This window comes from Dysidea avara, chromosome 4 (genome assembly GCF_963678975.1).
Source record: "Dysidea avara chromosome 4, odDysAvar1.4, whole genome shotgun sequence".
Taxonomy (NCBI): domain Eukaryota; kingdom Metazoa; phylum Porifera; class Demospongiae; order Dictyoceratida; family Dysideidae; genus Dysidea; species Dysidea avara.
The window spans coordinates 43,556,516-43,575,571 of record NC_089275.1 but is presented as its reverse complement, the minus strand read 5'-3'; the positions used below and the strand labels follow the sequence as shown (position 1 = coordinate 43,575,571).

Here is a 19,056-nt window from a genome sequence, read left to right as displayed (position 1 = left end):
GAGAAGCACCAAGGAGATACCTTTGACTTTCCAGCGGACTTTAATTCATCAGTTTTTTGAATGACTTTTGGGGTGAACACTATATAGATTAGTTTTAGGAAAATGCCTAAATACAAAAAACAAGGGTCAGAAAAAGCCATATAATGCTTCCCAATCAAGGATACAGAATGCTAAGGAGAAGGTATCAACTTTAAATGCTAATAAAGGGTCCACAACTCAAGTAACTGAAGTCCTGAAATGCAGCCAGTGTGACGATGGTGACAGTGGCTGCATTACTTGATGGCAAAAGTCAATGACCACATTAATGCTCATTTTCAGCAACTTGAAGAAAAGTTGACAACCAGCTCTGTACCTACTGCAAGTACTACTTCTATACCAAGCAAGACTTCCCAAATTACTGAAACAATGGCTACCCATGTAATTGATGAATACAGGGACAGGGAAACCCGTAAACTGAATATAATTATACATAATGCTCTTGAGTCCACTGCCACTGAACCATCTGTACGTATTGCTCATGATACTAAATCTGTTGCTGATATTGCTAAAAGTATTGATGCTGGTCCTGTTGACATTGTTAACATTACACGACTGGGAAAGAAACTTGATGGCCGCTCCAGACTTATGAAAGTTCAACTTAGTAATCTTAACCAAAAACGTAAAATTTTATCAAACACTAAGAAGTTAAGGGAAAGTTCAAGTTCTTTTCAGAAAGTTTATGTAACCCCTGACTTATCTTTAAATGAAAGACGTGAAAACAAACGTTTACGTGATGAATTACTTCAACGCAAGAAAGATGGTGAAAAAGATTTGATAATACAAAGGGGAAAAATTGTCAAGAAAGCCAACTCTGTTGAACCTAATCCTCCAAGTGCTGCTATGGACACCACCCAAAGTGCGGCAACTAATGATCAGAATGGGTAACCCCAACCCCTTGCTTTCAGCTGCCTTTCATGGACTTGACCTTGAACATTGCAATGATTTTAATTCTAATACCATTAATCCTAAAGATTCAGTGGCAACGCATAAATCATTAAAGTGCTGGTATACTAATGCTGACTCCTTGTCTAACAAATTCAATGAACTACAATCTAGACTTACCATCGACAAACCTGACATAGTGGCTATTACTGAGGTAAACTGCAAATTTGGTGGCTCTAATATAGAATTTAACATTGATGGGTACAAAACTATACAAAATACTACTAACTCTCAACAACGTGGCGTATGTATTTTTGTAAAATCAGACTTACAGGCATATAAGGATGATGCTCTGAGTTCTAGTTCATTTTTGGAATCCATATGGTGTCGAATTTCCTTAACCAACAAAGACTGCTTATTATTTGGTGTAATCTATCGTTCTCCCAATAGTAATATCGATAATTTTAATATCTTATGTTCCTTACTTACGCAAGCTACTAATACAGGTGTATCACATTTACTTATAGCTGGAGACTTTAACATGCCTCATATAAATTGGAATATACTGAGTACAACATCAAATTGTGGTTGTGATGGGGCATTTTTATCATTACTTGATGACCTTTTTAACACTCAACATGTTACATTTCCAACTAGATATAGAAATGACCAATCTCCATCTATATTAGATCTTATCTTAAGTACCGACCAACATGAAGTGACAGATCTCACTTCATTGCCTCCACTTGGCAAAAGTGATCATGTTGTTATCAGTTTTGAATTTTTGTGTTATCATTCTATAGAATGTGTTAATGTTCTCAAATATTTATGTGGACGTGGAGACTATAGATCCATGACACATGAATTACTTGATACTAATTGGGCACAACTATTTGAAGGACAAGATATGGAATCTATGTGGCTGTGTTTTCATACTAAACTATTAAACTTGATTGACAAGTATATTCCAGTTAAAACTGCTAGCTCTAAGCCCAAACCAAAATGGCTGGATTGGCCTACACTCAAAGCAATCAAGCTTAAACATAAAACATGGAATACTTATAAGGCCACCAAACGCCATGTTGATTACATCTCGTATAACAAGTGTAGAAACAATGCTACTGCAGCTGTTAAACATGCCAAGTCAACATTTGAAACCAAATTAGCAAGAGACATTCAACACAACCCCAACCTGTTTTGGAAATATGTCAGAAGTAATACCAAGGTACGAGTAGACGTAGACAAATTACTTAAAGATGATGGTACCTTAACTTGTTCTGATCATGAAGTGGCTAACCATCTTAATGACTTTTTTACTAGTGTGTATACTGATGAACCTACATCTGAGGTACCAACATTACCTGACAGATCAAATGGCAGTACACTCCAGCATACTGAGATAACTCATGAGGATGTCTTACATCAGCTCAATCGCCTTAAACTAAAACAAATCATGTGGTCCAGATAAATGCCACCCACAAGTGCTGAAAAATGTAAAAGATGGACTTATTGTACCACTCTACTACCTTTACAACAAATCCTTAGAAGAAGCAACCTTGCCATTAAGCTGGAAAGAAGCTACAATAACACCAATATTTAAAAAAGGTGACAGAAAGCTCCCAAACAATTATCACCCTATTAGTCTAACTGCCATCTTCTGCAGACTTTTAGAAGCCATCATCAGAGACAAGATAATGTCATATTTTGCATCTAATAATTTCTTTAGTAATGAACAGTTTGGGTTTAGAAGCAAAAGATCCTGTGAAGCTCAATTGTTGACAATTATGGAACATTGGAGTAGAGTTATTGAAGATGGTACAAGTATTGATGTAATCTATTTAGATTTTCAAAAAGCATTTGACAAGGTGCCACACAGACGTTTAATGACTAAATTGAAAGCTTATGGGATTCAAGGTAATGTGCTTAATTAGTTAGAATTTTTTTTTGTCAAACAGAAAACAGAGAGCCTCAGTTCGTGGATCTTATTCTGACTGGACTAATGTAATTAGTGGCATCCCACAAGGTAGTGTTTTAGGACCTACCCTTTTCATCATATATGTTAATGACTTGCCAGATGCTTTACTAAGTTTGTCAGGTCTGTTTGCTGATGATACCAAATTATATCGTCCTATCACCTCACCTGTTGATACTGATCTGTTGCAACAAGATTTAAACTTTGTGCTTGAGTGGTGTGGTACTTGGTTGTCATTTCTAAACTTCCCTAAGTGTAAGCATATGAGTATTGGCCCCAAATCTACATCCAGGCAGTATTACTTTTACATAAACAATGATGCACACCCTATTAGTACTGTTCAAGAGGAGAAAGATTTGGGTGTCACATTTGATGAAAACTTACATTTCAAGACACACATTAATCAAATAATACACAAAGCCAACAATGTGTTAGGCACCATTAAACGAAACTTTAATTCCAGAGATCCTGTTGTAATACGATTACTTTACACCACACTTGTAAGACCAATTCTAGACTATGCCTCTACCATATGGAATCCTCATCATTTGGGAAACATCCGTGAGCTGGAAAATATTCAAAAAAGAGCCACAAAGTTGATACCTACCCTTCAAAACTTACCCTATTCTGACAGACTACAAAGCCTTAATTTACCTAGTTTATCTTACCGTCGAAATCGTATGGACTTAATTATGACATATAAAATTTTGAATGGAGCAGTATTAGTAGATAAAGAATTTTTTTTACAATGAACACCAGTTACAGTACTAGATCTAATGGATTTAAGATTTATAAGAAATTTAATAAGACTTCAACACGACGCTTTGCCTTTTCACAGAGAATAATCAATAACTGGAATTCCTTACCCAATGAAATTGCCACTTCTCCCAATGTACTAAGTTTTAAGACTAATTTAGATCATTTTTTGTATAATCAACGTTTTTCATTTGTATGATTTAATTGAGATTGGTTTTATAAGACTCTGTCTTCTTTTTGACCAATTATACATAATAATAATTATACAACCAAGTACTAAGAATAATACGAAACGCGGTTAAAATTACGTCATAAATAAATAAATAAATAAATAAATAATTAAATAATTAATAATTAATGTTTGAGAAAACTACGAGGCCTAGAGACATGAACTAACCGGGGATAGATTCGCCTGTGAATGAAGGCACAAACGTATAATCGTTGCTCCTGTTTGTGCTGATGACTTGACCATACGTGTAATTCTATATAACGCCCAGTACCACACCCTTGTTTAAGTACTTACATATTGCACGAAGAAGATTGGCGAAGAAGATTAGTGATGCCCGTGCAGGAGAGCCAGAAGCCACTTGTGTAAACAAGAAGATTACAAGTAAGTTTTTATGTTTGTAACATCTCAAGTCTCCATGCCAGCTGCCAGTGGATTCATTCATGTAAATAAACAATACAAGAAAACATTAAACTGACATATGCCACGCTCTTTACAATAAGCTTACAGTTACATATAAAATACAAGTAAACAATTTTGTCTTGTGCAGCTGGCATGGCGAACTTTCTTTGTGTTGGTGTCAGGCAATTCAATACGTGCTTAATCTTTTTTGCCTTCACCTGGCGTAGCTACTAGGCTCTAGTGGCTTGGCTGTCTTCTTTTATCTGGTTCATCTGGCTTGCATATGCCTACAGCATTGTGTAGCTATCTCCTGAAAGTTGTGTATGCATAACTATAGTGTGTCACCCATCACTGTGCCATTGCTACATCACTGATGAACCTTACTTAGCTCTAGTTGATGTTGATATGCATTGCTGTATATTGGCTAATAATTTTTATCTGCATGGTGATGTTGCCTATAATGTATTGCTGCATACAATACTGCAATAATGTATAGTTCTCTCCTGTATGTTTTGTATACATATACTTTGTACACATCACTGTGCCATTTATACCACACTAATGATGTACTGGCACTTAGCTACTGGTGGCCTTTAGTTACGATGCCACTATTGTGTTATATCTGTCACTACTGTGACATATTGAGTTGATTTGGGGATAATGCATTCACCACCTAATAGCCTCACCGGGGGGCTGTCACGTTGGTGTATGTACTTGGTTGTATGTGACGCGGTCCTAATAATAATAATAATAATAATAATAATAATACAGTACATCTTCTATTTTTATTGATAAATGACTAATTTTAGTTCCAATATTATCTCCAGTACTTGATACATTTCTTTATAGTCCCAGTTTTAGTTCCAGTGTGGAGTAAAAACAAAATTATTATTCCATTTCCTGTTCTAGTTCTATAACTGGGTGGTACTGGAAACTTTTAGTTTCATTACTGAGAACTGCGACAAAACTAGTGGGTATGTATATAAGTTTCTGATGCTCAAAATATGCCCCGTTTTGGGCAGCATTTTTAAAGTGAGTAGTGGTAAGGAAGTGGGTACTGAACCAAAAGTTTTTATTTTGTGAATAACACCAATTACTCTAAAACTCACCAAAGACTTACCTTCATACAGACAGTGAAAGACATCATTATGCTTAGCAGCCAAACATCGAGTTAGCATTAAGGTTAGGGTTGGGTTCAGCTTTGGTTTCTTCTTCACCTATTCTTACTATATGCAGGTTACTTCTTGAGTGACGTAGGAGGTGGGTAGATAGCGGTAGTAGTGCAGTTGGTGTAACACACTGATAGTCCAGGGCTTGAGCCCCAGATGTTTTGAGTTTTTTTAGCAACTTTTTTGTTTAAGTTTTACTGTCGGTTCATTAAGTTGGTATGTTATTGAACTGACTTTTGGTTCAATATCCACTGCCTAATATTAAAGGTGATAGTGAAAATAGAGGTGGTGAGTGGGAGGAGATGGCTAGGCTTCTTATAGAATTATAAAATAGAGCAAGAAGATGAGTGGAATCCAGAGGTCCAATTTGGACTCTCCATGGACCCTAGCTCCTTGCACTCAAAATGATAACTCCCGAATAAAGGAGAACATGACTGACCAGCTCTCCAATGCTTCTCAGCTCACTGCACACCATCACAACAAAGCTATGGCCATTGAATGGCCAAACTTCCATTCATGGAAAGGTTTGCCAGTTCAGAGGAAATGATAGTCTAAGAGTGGAATGTGATATTGCATTAGGACAGTAATCCATTTCTGGTAAAAACTTGAGTTTGATTTTGTGTGCACATGGAAGCCAGGTTATGTCAAATACAGTCACATAAGAGATATACGGTACTGATTCACATGCGTACATTATGACCTTGTTAAATTTAAATGAGTGAGGTATCTAGTGCAGTGTGATAATGGCATACATACATGTAACATAAATTTAAGGTTAGAGTCTTTAGTTACATTAGTTACTTACAGCTTGGAATCTTTACTTGTAACAGTGAAATGTGAAAGTAAGGCCATTATAGTCTTCACGCTATATATTTAGACCCAAGTGTATCGCAAGATTTATTAAAACTACGTATTATCTTGGTTGTGTTTAACTTTAATTTGGATAAATGCAGTGCAAAGCTTAAAATGGTAAACTAGTTTACTATTAGTCATCTACACCTGTACGTATATGATGGGCCATAAATATTATAATACCGCTGTCAAATATGTAAGTTAACACTCAGCTATTTGTGAAGCTCAGTTGCTATGTATATATTTGCAACATGTATGTTTGTGCACGGTAAGAGATTTGTGACCAGCTGAGCAAAAAACCTGCCATTTGCAAAATTCCATTTTACTAATACCATGCACTGGTTACAAATGTGTGTGGCTTCAGCAAATAGATGTACAGTATGTACATTTTAGTTTCATCGGTGAAGCAAACCTCAAAACCATTGAAGAGTAAGAATAAAAGTATCATTTGGTTTGTTTCTGTACAGTAAAAGGCAGGTAAGTTTCAGGGAATTGTTTATGATGCTGTAGAAATTAAAGTTTACTTTCATGGTTGTTTTTATAAACATTGCCTTCTTGTTTTTACATGTGGACAATTAAATGTATGCAGGTAAAGCACTATATAGTTGTAACATGGGCATGAAGGCTTTGTCTGATATGTATGTCCGACTGCCCGAGGCAGAGGGCATACATATCAGGCAAAGCCTGGATGCTCTGTGTTACAGCTAATATGTAACACTTATTAGGCTGATAGTCTGTACAGGATGATCAATCATCCAAGCCAATATGAGTGCAGCCACTGGATGTATTATATATATATGCATACCTAAAAATTTTGTTTATGAGTCAGCAGCTAGTACATTCTAGTTACATTCATTTACAATGAATGGACATATCCTAGAGATACCGTGGAGAATTTGTTTAAGAAAAAAAAACTAAACCAAAAATATATTGCAAAAAGACAGCAACACAAAATACAAAAACCATAAAAATTATAAACTACTACTACAACAACACTAGCTACCTATATAATTACTACACTACTTAACTTAATCAAAGTCAAAGTCATCCTCTGAGGAAAGAGAATATTGGTGGAGTGTCATCTTTGCTTTATACCGCCACAAAGTCACTGAAAGCTGTTACATTAATTTTCGCCTTGCAAACTTTGGTCATGCGAGTTTAATGTTTTAATCAGTGCAATTGAATTGTTTATGGAAAATTACGAAGTTCACTTAAGGCCTAGATAGGTAAGTTGCTTGTAGAGTGGTTACTCCATGCAGAGTGGTAGCTTCGTGATGGGGGCATGTCCATATTCGAAATGTGCGGAAACGATCGGTGGATAAGCTGTAGCACTAGTTCTCACCTTCACCCAATGTTTTCAACTCGTAGGATGGCAAGGATAGCAAAACGCTCTCTGCTTGAGTGGTTTTCATGACAAAATCCAAGTTGTGCCTCCTAATCACGTGAGTATTAATCGATCCCCACAATTGATTTCAGCCTCAATGTCTATATTATGACTGCCCAGTTGTAGCCCAGCTGGCTGGTGTAGCCCGGCTGTCTGGGCTACATACAAGATGTATCCTGGGTGGTTCCTTTGATCTGAGGTGTGAAAGTGTTACATAATATATTTATCTTGATAGACTGTTTAGTTTATGGTAACCACACTAAGCCAAATCCCACTTTGCAACTCATTTCAGTCATTGGTTAATATGATTAAATGATCAAATGTTTGTGATATATTTCCAGTATAGTTGCTGTACAAATCAAATATCTTGTTGTTCCAACTGTCAAATGTGTATATAAACATGGTGATTTCTATTAATCGGTCACAATTTATTGCCTGTGATATTGCACACATTTGTCTATATGTTTATCATAACTATTATGTATGAATTTTTAGGCTTTTGTACTGCTTAAAGGAAGAATGACCATGGCCATTCACAGTGAGGTACGTTGTGTATGTGTATGTGGTTACATAACTATGGGTGACCATATAGCAACAGGGTTCACAATATAACGCAATTGCTGACAATAATAACAGCACAAGAATTCACTTATTTTATTTTTTAAATGTTAATTTTAAATTCTCCCTAGCAATAAGTAATAATAGAACAATAGATAGACAGTACCTTCCCTTGAATATTGTAGAGAAGGTTCTTGATCTGATGATTGCAGTAAAGCATTCAGTATCTCCTGCTTCTCAACTATAGTCTTTATTTTATGTCTGTTTGCATAATTAGCCACTTTAGTTTTATGTGACACTTACTGTGGTCTTCAATCATACTATTCATGCTACACCTAGCTGTAACTGCACAACTGTGATCACATATGTTCTTTTCTATACTGAATGTTTGGGAAAGGCTTTACATACAGTAGTAAGGGCTAAGTAACAATTGTAACATGGGCATGAGGGCTTTGAAATGTATGCCCAACTGCCTGAGGGCCGCAAGCCTGGGAGCAGAGGGCATACATTCAAGCAAAGCCTGAATGCACCATGTTACAGCTAATATGTAACACTTATTAGGCTGATAGCCTGTACAGGGCGATCAATCGCCCAAGCCAATACAAGTACAGCCACTGGATGTATTATATATGTATACCTAAAATTTTTGATTATGGGTCAGTAAACTAGTACGTTCTGGTTACATTTGGTTATGATAAATGGACATATCCTAGAGATATCACGGAGAGTTTCAGTTACACGAGTTTAATGTTTTAATCAGTGCTATTGAATTGTTTATGGGAAAAAATTACAGAGTTGACTAAAGGCCTAGATAGGAAGCCTCCTTGTAGAGTGGTTACTCCGTGCAGCGTGGTAGCTTTGTGATGGGGGCATGTACATATTCAAAAATGTGCAGAAACTATCGGTGAATAAGCCAGACATGGGGCCAAGTACATGAGTACTTATACTTAAGTACACTTAAGTACAGATTTGAAAGTACTTGTACTTTACTTAAATACTTTCTTAATTTCCCCAGTGTACTTGTACTTATACTCAAGTACTTTGCTAAGTACTTGTATGTACTTGAGTACTTAAAGTACTTTTAAGTACTTGTAAGTACTGCAAACATTGTACGTAGTTTGTACACAGTGGGTGAAGGTGCAGTTTACAACTTTTTGCGATTCTTCTACTGCCTTCCCCAACCTTACTATGTACCATGTTGCCACGATTAATGATGTCATAGCATTCTGGCAAACAAAACAATGCTGCTATTCAAGTCAGTGAATTTTAAGAGTTTAAGAGAGAGAAAGGTTGACAAAAACCAACCCCCTAGGCGCACTTACATACTACAATACACTGAATACAGCATAATATATTTTACTACAGCAAAATGTACTTGTAATTTACTTAAGTACTTCCAGCATGTACTTGTACTTTACTTAAGTACTCTCTTGATTGCTGCTGGAGTACTTGTACTTGTACTTGGAAAATTCGAAAGTACTTGTACTTTACTTAAGTACTTTTAAATGTACTTGGCCCCATGTCTGGCAATAAGCTATAGCGCTAGTTTTTACCTCAGCCCAATGTTTTTCAACTCATAGGATGGCGAGGATACCAAAACGCTCTCTGTCTGAGTGGTTTTTATGGCAAAATCCAAGTCGTGCATCCAAATCACATGAGTATTAATTGGTCCCACAATCGATTTTGGCATCAATGTCTATATAATCACTATCCAGTTGTAGCCCTGCTACATTTTATATGTCTGAGCTACAAACGAAATGTAGCCCGGGCGGCTCCTTTGATCTGAGGTGTGAAAGTGTTCCATGAATACGGTACAGATTTAACGCAACGTCGCACTCTCGAGTGACCCACTCTGGAGAGCAATCCGTTATGAACTAGAGTCTCGAGTAGTCATTATCGAATACGAGGTCGAGCGCTCGCACCTGAACTCGCAGTTGCGAGTACGAACGTAAGAAAAACACTCGAAGCGAACAAGGCGCTTACTTATTAAATAATTTGAATATGCGCCAGACAAAAAATCTATTTCGAGCTGTCAAGGGCAAGCAGAATGACCTGAGGTTAGTTGATCAGATACGTACTGTAAAACTTATGCTACATACGTACATATACATAATTTATACAATGTAATGTTTTTAAAATCACTCGCGGGTAAAGTCAGTTTACTCTCGAGTGGACTCGACAGTTCAGAATGTCGACACTCTGACAAAATGCCAAGGCTCGCCCTGAGTGTAAGAAGAAGTGCTCTTAGCTTGTCTAATGCAGGATATTCTGTGGCAGATATAGAACAAATATTGAAGAAACAAAAAGTTGTTACTACGAAGCGAAGCCTGTATCGTCTGATTAAAAAATTTAAGGAACATGGAGTGTACACGGATTTGCAACGAAGAGCTCGTGATAGGAAGATTACACCAGAGATGTTGAAAATGATTAACGATGAACTAAAGCAGAATGATGAAGCCACAGCAAGGCATTTGAGAGCAATGTTAATAGAAAAATATCCAGACTTGGAGGTGACTTTATCTACCATTAAACGCCAACGCCAGGCGTTAGGGTGGGTGTGCACTAGACCCCACTATTGCCAGCTTATTAGAAATCTGAACAAAACCAAAAGGCTGGTATGGTGCAAGGAACAGCACCGGGTTAATGAAGATTTTAACAATGTAATTTTTTCAGATGAGTGTACGATACAATTGGAACACCATGGCCGGTTGTGCTTCAGGAAACGGAAAGAGCCTAGAAAGCTTAAGCCGAGAGCGAAACATCCCGCAAAGCTGCACATTTGGGGAGCCATATCTGCACGTGGAGCAGCCCGTGTTGTTATGTTCACTGGCATAATGGATGCTGTCCGCTATGCAGACATTTTGAGTGCCTCTCTTGTGCCATTTATAGCTGACCGATTTTCTGATTCTGGAGGGCATAGGTTTCAAATGGATAACGACCCTAAACATCGCAGTAATCACATAGAAGATTACTTCGAAGAGAAGAACATCAATTGGTGGCCAACTCCACCAGAAAGTCCCGATCTGAACCCCATAGAAAATTTATGGGGTTCATTGAAACAGTATTTGCGAACTAAGCACAAACCAAGGGATCTCAACCAGCTCAAGGAAGGTGTAATAAGCTTTTGGCAAACACTAACACCAGCCGTATGCAGAAAATACATTGGTCACCTACGCAAGGTTATCCCAAAAGTCATAGAATTACATGGTGAACCTAGTGGTTACTAGTGCAACTGAAACATTCAACATGCTACTTTTGTACTACCTTGAACATTTATCATGATTAATTTTCAAATAATGAAAGTGTGGATATAAGAACATGATTGGATATAAAAACATGAAAAGTTTTTAACTGTTTCCTAATAAATCAAAAAGCTCAGTTCCAGTTTCAGGTCAAAAAAAAAAAAACCAAATCCAGTTTCCAGGGAAGTAGTATGACAATCAATTAAGTCCTTGCAGTTGTTTTTTAGTGGGCTTGTTACGAAGACGTCGGCAACTCTCATCAATTGAGATTATACAATCTGCCCACTCTTTGGAAATGTCGGTGTTTTGTGACGGAAAATACTTGAAAGAAGTACTCTTAATGTATTTGATAATTCTTGGATCTAACTGTTGTTTATTGCGTCCAGAGACATTCGATGTCTTTCTAACTTGTTCCGTAAACAATCTTCTGGTCAAATGTACGCTCATATTCCTGCGTGAGCAGCTTTTCATAAAGATCAAAGTAAGTTCACTTTCAGGCAATAGTCCAGTTGGTCCTCGTGAAGTTGGTGGTGGTGGTGTAGGTAGTAAATTTGCTCCACTCCCATGTGCAAGCTCTAAAATTGAAAATATAATTTACCATAATGTTTGTTGGACGTAAATAGCTACACACACTTTAATAAACAAACACAGTACAGTGTATCTTTTACAGTGTCACTTATATTATAGTCCATGCATGAATAACAGTTAACATGCCCTCTTAAAGCAGTGCAAGTTCTGGTAATTTGCATTTAACAGTGTCTGGATATCCTTTCACAAAGACATTGGCACTTAGTTTGTGGGTGACCACAAGCCAAAGGTATTTGTTTTAACCACACCTCGAGTTAGTACCAGTCCCCTAGTACTTGTCAGCTCAGATAGTATAAAATGCATTTATAGCCTGTTTACTAGTGTCATCTTTAGATTGTGGGTTGCATCAAACCCTTTGTAGTACTTTAAAACTCTTGCATTACTCCGTTAATTAGTTGTGTCCAGACACAATATTGACACACTGTTTCAAGCACTGCTGTTTTACGTGACACACTGTTTCAAGTAGTGCTGGGCGGTATGGCATTTTTTGATTACGGTACGGTATTGAAGAAAATACCCCGGTATTCGGTATTTCACGGTATTCAGCTTGGTATGGAACTAATAATATGTTTTTACAGTAATTGTTAACTGTAACTACTCACAATTGAAAGTTACCCATGGCCAGCAGTAGGGACCAGTCTATTTTGCTTTTTTTCTACCTATTTTTCTTTCCAGCAATTCTTTTATTTTTCCCTTATTATGCTCCATATTTTGCTCAAGAATTATAAATTTTGCTCAGTACTTATCTTTGTTAATTGAATATTTCCAAGTGCAAAGCTACAGTTTCGCCTTAAAGTGACTGTTCTATTAGAGCTCGATCAGAAATTACTTCTAACATGTAAAGCAAGAAGCCAGCTAATATTGCTTAACATGTGTGGCTGTTTTATTAGGGTATATCGATTGTCACTTGTTGTTCCTGTAACAATTAGCTATGCATTGTAGATATTTTAGCGTGTCTGACTGTTTGATTAGAGTATCTCAATCTTTTGTGCAATTTTTATGTCCACTCCACAAAAGTTGCACCTATTATGCCAGCATTTTGCTCATTGCTTTTACCCAACCATTATGCTAAAAATTTTGCTGGCGAAATCGACGGGTCCCTAGCCAGCAGGTTATAAAAATATTTTACTAACTACATGACAGTAGGCAGGTGCTACAATGTAACCTGAAACCTAACAGTTGCTGTTAGGAGAGGCTTGTGGTCACCACCAAACCACCAACACATAACCCAACCACCTTGTCTCTGGCTTCCTGCACACTAGTCACATTCATGCTGGTATTTTCAGAAACAAATACCTTTGAAACGGTTTAATGAAAATACCGCGGTATACGGTATTTTCGGTATACCGCCCAGCACTAGTTTCAAGCACTGCTGTTTTACACAGACTTTGCGACAGATCAGTTTTAATAAACTGTTTACAGCACTGCTTCATAAATTTTTTTCCTAAAATTTGGTGGTCAATTGTGAAGTAGTGAAAGCCCTTATTGATTCATTTCCAGTTTCCAGCACTTACACTTTCTCCACAAGCTGCCACCATCTAAATCTGGTAATGAGCAAGAAGGTATTTCCTTAAACTCAAGCAATACCACAACTTTGGAGCCATTTTAGTAGTGTTGTGCGATACAGCTAAAATGGTGTATCTCAAACCTTGTGTAGTCATGATATGATACCAATATGGAATATAGTGAACTTCAGCCAAAAAGCAAAGTAATTAACTGTGTGGGTGGCCGTCAAATTTTCATAGTTTAGTTCCAGACATTACAGACCGTGTAACAAGCTTCAAGTCTGAGAAACAGGCGAACAGCTCTGCTACACTGTACGTTGTACAAAACCAGACCTTAGCATTTCCATGTGCGAATAAAACATTGATAAATGTATTGCAATATCGATATTGTGATATTGTATATGTGTATCGATAATTCGATATGTATCGCACATCACTACATTTCAAGACATAATGTAAATTTGAATAACATAAATGCGCACCTCTATGCAAGGAGTATGACATATAACACTTGTGTGCTACACGCAATCTGAGCTTTCAAATTTACTGACCAGAATTGTTAGATTCTAAGGGTTGTGCACCGGGCCCTTGTGAAGTTGGTGGCGGTGAACAGTTAGGTAGTACATTTACTCCACTTCCATGTGCAAGCTCTAAAATTGAAAAAAACTTTGCCGTAATGTTTATAGGATGGAAATGGCTACACACACTTTAATAAACACGAGTACAGTGTATCCTTTACAGTGTCACTTATAGTTCATGAATAACAGTTACATTCATAGTTTTAATTATAGTTATTTTCAACTACTACGAAGAAGGTGATTCTAAAACTCTAGTATCACGGCAGTGGTGGAGCCAAGAAACATTAAATTTGAATACACAAATGCACCTCTATACACAAATGCACCTCTATACAAGGAGTATAACATAACACTTGTAGCACACGTAATCTCTGAGCTTACTTACCAGAAAAGCTAGATTCTATGGGTTGTACAATTGGGATTTGCTCTTGTCGAACATATACAGGTCCTGCAAGCTCACTAGGTCCTACACAGTACATTACAGAATTAAAAATAGAGACGAAAATGAGAAACTTTAGAAGAGCTGAAACAAATATTTGATTCGGTTAGTACAGAAAGTATTCTAATACTTAAACATTATTAAACAATGCCACGGTATACATAAGCGTGGAAAATTTTAGGGAATCACACTTGTAATTAAGTGAATTTCGTGTAATAGTTCAAGTTTCCTTTCCGATGAAAAGTGATTCTAGCGTGTTCAAAGTCTATCCACGGAAATGAAAACAGCGAATTACTTTTGCGACTGTTTCAGTAAAAACTTGCATTTTTCGTACAAGCATGCATATTGGAAAAAATGGAATTTACAAAATCTGATATTTGTTTCAGCCGTACTTTAGAAATAGAGTTCGGAAAATACACTGATGAAAGCAAACAAACACCCACTAGTAATATTTGCTTTACTACCAAACATACCTGAGTGGGTAGGTGGTTGCTGCATTGCTCCAAACGAATCCAATTTTGACGACACCATTACTAACCCTCTGGACATTACTTGAATAGATTCCTGCAAAGACGACACTGTCTTATTCAGATCTTCATACTTCTGATCCTAAACAAACAAGCAAAAGGTATTGAATAACACCTATTGTGGCAAAATAGTGTACACACAAATCAAAACCAATACCAATAAACGTGTTGCTCCAAAATGATGACCACTATTTTGTTAACAAAGCCACTTTAGTGGAGTTTGGTGCCAAAGGGCTATTAAGCATAAAATGCTTACATGCCACATAATAAAGTGTACCACTATGTAAGTCAAAACAAACCTTAACATCAGCTGAACTGGGTAGAGAAGGATGCAATTCTGCACTCATGTCATCATCATACTAGTATATTAAAACTATACTAAATTTTAACACAGCTAATATAGCATGCATACCCTATTGTACAAGAAGTCATCAAAATCCATATAGAATGGATCCTCTCGATACATTTCAATCACCTAAAAGTATCCAGAGCATTTTTTGATAATCAGACTGTTATTCTTACTGGTATATCAATTTCTTGAGTGTTCACATCACTAACGATTTCTTTGCTCATAGCATCCGTACCAGTTTCATTGCTCATCGCATCCCTATCAGTTTCATTGCTCATCGCATCCCTATCAGTTTCATTGCTCATCGCATCCCTATCAGTTTCATTGCTCATCGCATCCCTATCAGTTTCATTGCTCATCGCATCCCTATCAGTTTCATCGCTTGCCATCTTCCCTTTGTCTACCTAGAGATAAAAACATTAAGCATTCCCTTAATTCTATTTAAATGGCCCTTCGGATCTATAAGACACTTTGTCGAATTTATAACACTTACTTTAGTGATGTCAACATCTTTAGGGGTGTCAGGACCAACCTCCAACACCGGCTTTTCCTAGATCAAAGTAAAGTATTATGTATACATTAATTGAGGTTACAATTCTGTATGCAGTACTAAATAAGACAGCACGAATGCAAGTAACTCAGTATAATAGCATTGGCCAGTGGTTTAAACGTGTAGAGAACAATCAAGGAAACCCAAAACGTGTAAATCACAATGGGATTTGTGGTACTTTTGATGATATCATAAGCCTAAAGCTTAAGAAATTTATGCAGCAGTGTGGTGTTTTGCATGCCGTGATGCCACATTTAAAGACTGATTGCACTTGCTGTCTATCCTAGTGAGTTATCTCAAATAGACCCGTCAGCCTTGGTGAGTGGTAAAAGTTGTCTCTTTTCATGACTTTCATTGTGCACCCCAACTTGCTAATATCCAGCTGGAAGATCTAAGCTAGTAAAATAACAAAGCTTTCCAAACTGGTCCAAGTTGTAGATTTTTGGTTAAGATAATTCCCAAACTGCTAACCAGAATTACCTGAAATTTTGAGTATCAACTCCATATACACTGTAGATAATGTCAAGAATAATAGTAAAAAAAACAAATGTGCGAACAATACGGGTTTCGGTTGAGACGGTCACATACATATAGACACAACACACTTACCACCTCTTTTTTCTTAGTCCTTCTTTTCTTTGCTACAGTATCACCTTTCAATTTATCACCCTCACTCTTGGTCTTGACTTTTTGGACAGGGACTCTCCTTGTCTGCTTGCTACCTGTCTGCTTTTGCTTCTTAACAGCAGTATCAGATTTACACTTCTGGGATAAAAGTAAAAGAAATAAAATATACAACACAACCTGTTGAAATAGAGCATGCCAGTCAGGTGATTATAATTTTAATAGCATGCCTACGATAACCACAACATTCCAACAATGGCTTATAGTGGCCCCACCTGGTTAGTTGATCACCTAGTAACAGGGCATTGTATGAAAAACAAGCTGACAGGTCAGACTATTAACCCTCTTACCGCCACATACAAGTGTTAGTGTATGATGCCGTAAAAAAAAAGTGACCATAAAAGAAAACAACAAAAACTTCCACCTGTCTAGCATTGTGATTCCATGAGCACTTATCTGATAAAATTTGAACAATCCATTTATTTTCCATTCTAAATTATGAAGCAGTCATAAAAATGTTTGAAAAAATGCAAACTGGTTGGGTTTTTTGTTCAGTGGGTCATCACATATGATTAGTGATCAGAAAAGTTAGCAACCAATTCAACATACCTGCTTTCTTTTGTTTTGCCTGGGTTCAACATTCTCTTTTCCATCACGGCTATCTTTGCACTTATCTTCTATCTGATCACTGCATGTATTATCCTGTGTATCTTTACTACCATCCATTTCAATCTGACTGTAGTCATCCATGAAATTCTCTCTGTCCTCTTCACTACCATTATTTGACTGGCTGTCTTCATCATCCTCATCATACTTTTCCTGGTCCTGCTTACATTCTTTTTGTGTTCCTGCAGTTGTGCTAAAATAGACAAACAACAGAAACACACCTTTCTTACCTAAAGACAATATTTTTACTTCATAAATGGCTTTTCCCTCCGTGATTTGAGCTATACCATCAATAAACAGGGATGTTCCTTTAAGCATACGAGTGGGAACAACTGCAGTGTAGATCTCATCGACGTATTCAATGAAGGCATAAGGAGCTACACCTGTAAAAATTTATGTGCATAACTTTCCAATAAACTTAAACTAGGCTGTGCAACAAAACATAATATATTTGCACTTCTAAAATAATGAATACACATTTTAGCTAACTGTTACAAGCACTTCTGTCAAGTGTGGGATCCAACTGCTCAGGCTCAATCATGCTGCAAAGGCACTTCTAATACTACTCTAACACATTACATAACAGTGTCTTTTAAATTTACTGTTTATCTAAGCTTGCAACACCATGTGACTGCTTTCTCTTTATAAAGCCCGGTATGGAATCCATCTGCTCAAGCTCAATCATTCCACTAAATAACTTCTAATACTACTCTAACACATAACCTAACAGTGTCTTTTAAATTCTTACTGTTTACCTTAGCATTTACTGTGCCATGTGACTGCTTTCTCCATTTAACGCTCATTCTATCAAGTTTGCTTAAGCTCGATCATGCACCTAATCCATCTGCTAAACCACAATCATGCTAGTAAATCACTTCACTCTAACACATCAAGGCCGACTATTAACGGAGTTTTAGTTTTTTGTTGTTGTTGCATGCCGTGAAATTGGTTAGCTGCAAACACTCTATAACAACTAGCTATACACAAACAAAATAGAAGTTTACTTTTCTTTGCCTTTGTTGACCTTTTCGCCACTCTTTCTGATGCCATCACAATCGCTCCTCGTCACAATCACACACGACACAATCACACAACACTCTCCTTTGCACATGCGCACACTATTGCGTGAAATATTTAGAATTGTGCTTTTATTTAAAGTGATAAATTGAAGGCATTGAAGATCATACAACATTGCTGACAGGATCTCACTAATGATTGCTCCAAACTTCACTAGAGCGTAAGTCATTGGTTTTAATCTAATAAGCGCTTGTACGTATCTAGTATTAAACTAATAAGCGCTTATGATATGTATTAGCATTAGGCACCACTTGCTCGAGCGAGTGTAGCAACCCCTCGAGCAAACTCTCATTCGAGTGAGTACCCCTTCGAGCAAGAGCACTCGATAAGGAACGCTCGATCGAGTGCGGGTGCTTAGCGAGTGGTATCCTATGACTCGCGCGCGAGTGCGACGTTGCGTTAAATCTGTACCGTACTTGTATGCCTTACCTAAATGTTCTTAAGAAAGATACTCGTACTCTATATGATTCTATCTCCAATGAACATCTTGGAGTCCATGGACTTGCAATTGCACAATTGTTTTTGCTTTAGCTAGGCAACTTAAGGGTGCTCTGTACAGTTCCGCATATGGCTTCTGAAGTTAGCACAGCTGGGGTTTACTAACAGATTCCCATAGTCACCAGTAATTATCTAATTGATCTGGTGCTTGTTTAACACATGGGTGCCCAATG

At 37.2% G+C, this 19,056-nt stretch overlaps 2 protein-coding genes across 5 annotated transcripts in view; one reads left to right on the top strand and one right to left on the bottom strand.

The window, feature by feature from the left end:
- The window catches only part of LOC136252280 (uncharacterized), a 97,682-nt gene that overhangs the window by 54,221 nt on the left and 24,405 nt on the right, over positions 1-19,056 (top strand). For 2 of the 3 annotated variants that reach the window (XM_066044688.1, XM_066044687.1), the window contains exon 8: positions 8,178-8,225. In XM_066044688.1, the coding sequence (XP_065900760.1) occupies positions 8,178-8,225 (48 nt within the window). Of the gene's footprint in view, positions 1-4,148; positions 4,260-8,177; positions 8,226-19,056 lie in introns of those variants that run through there. The other variant, XM_066044689.1, reaches the window with a different exon arrangement.
- Positions 11,499-18,542, bottom strand: LOC136252276 (protein starmaker-like). Of its 2 annotated transcripts, XM_066044685.1 has the most exons (12): positions 18,313-18,536; positions 17,539-17,691; positions 17,252-17,490; positions 16,628-16,783; positions 15,962-16,018; positions 15,642-15,872; positions 15,532-15,594; positions 15,419-15,478; positions 15,066-15,201; positions 14,539-14,619; positions 14,127-14,225; positions 11,499-12,057 (listed from the first exon to the last, which is right to left on the bottom strand). In XM_066044685.1, the coding sequence occupies exons 1-12, from the start codon at positions 18,356-18,358 to the stop codon at positions 11,681-11,683; spliced, it is 1,698 nt and encodes a 565-aa protein (XP_065900757.1). In that variant the 5' UTR covers positions 18,359-18,536; the 3' UTR covers positions 11,499-11,680. The 2 variants fall into 2 exon arrangements, with proteins under 2 accessions (XP_065900757.1, XP_065900758.1); XM_066044686.1 differs by lacking the exon at positions 14,539-14,619 and having other exon boundaries at positions 17,252-17,691; positions 18,313-18,542.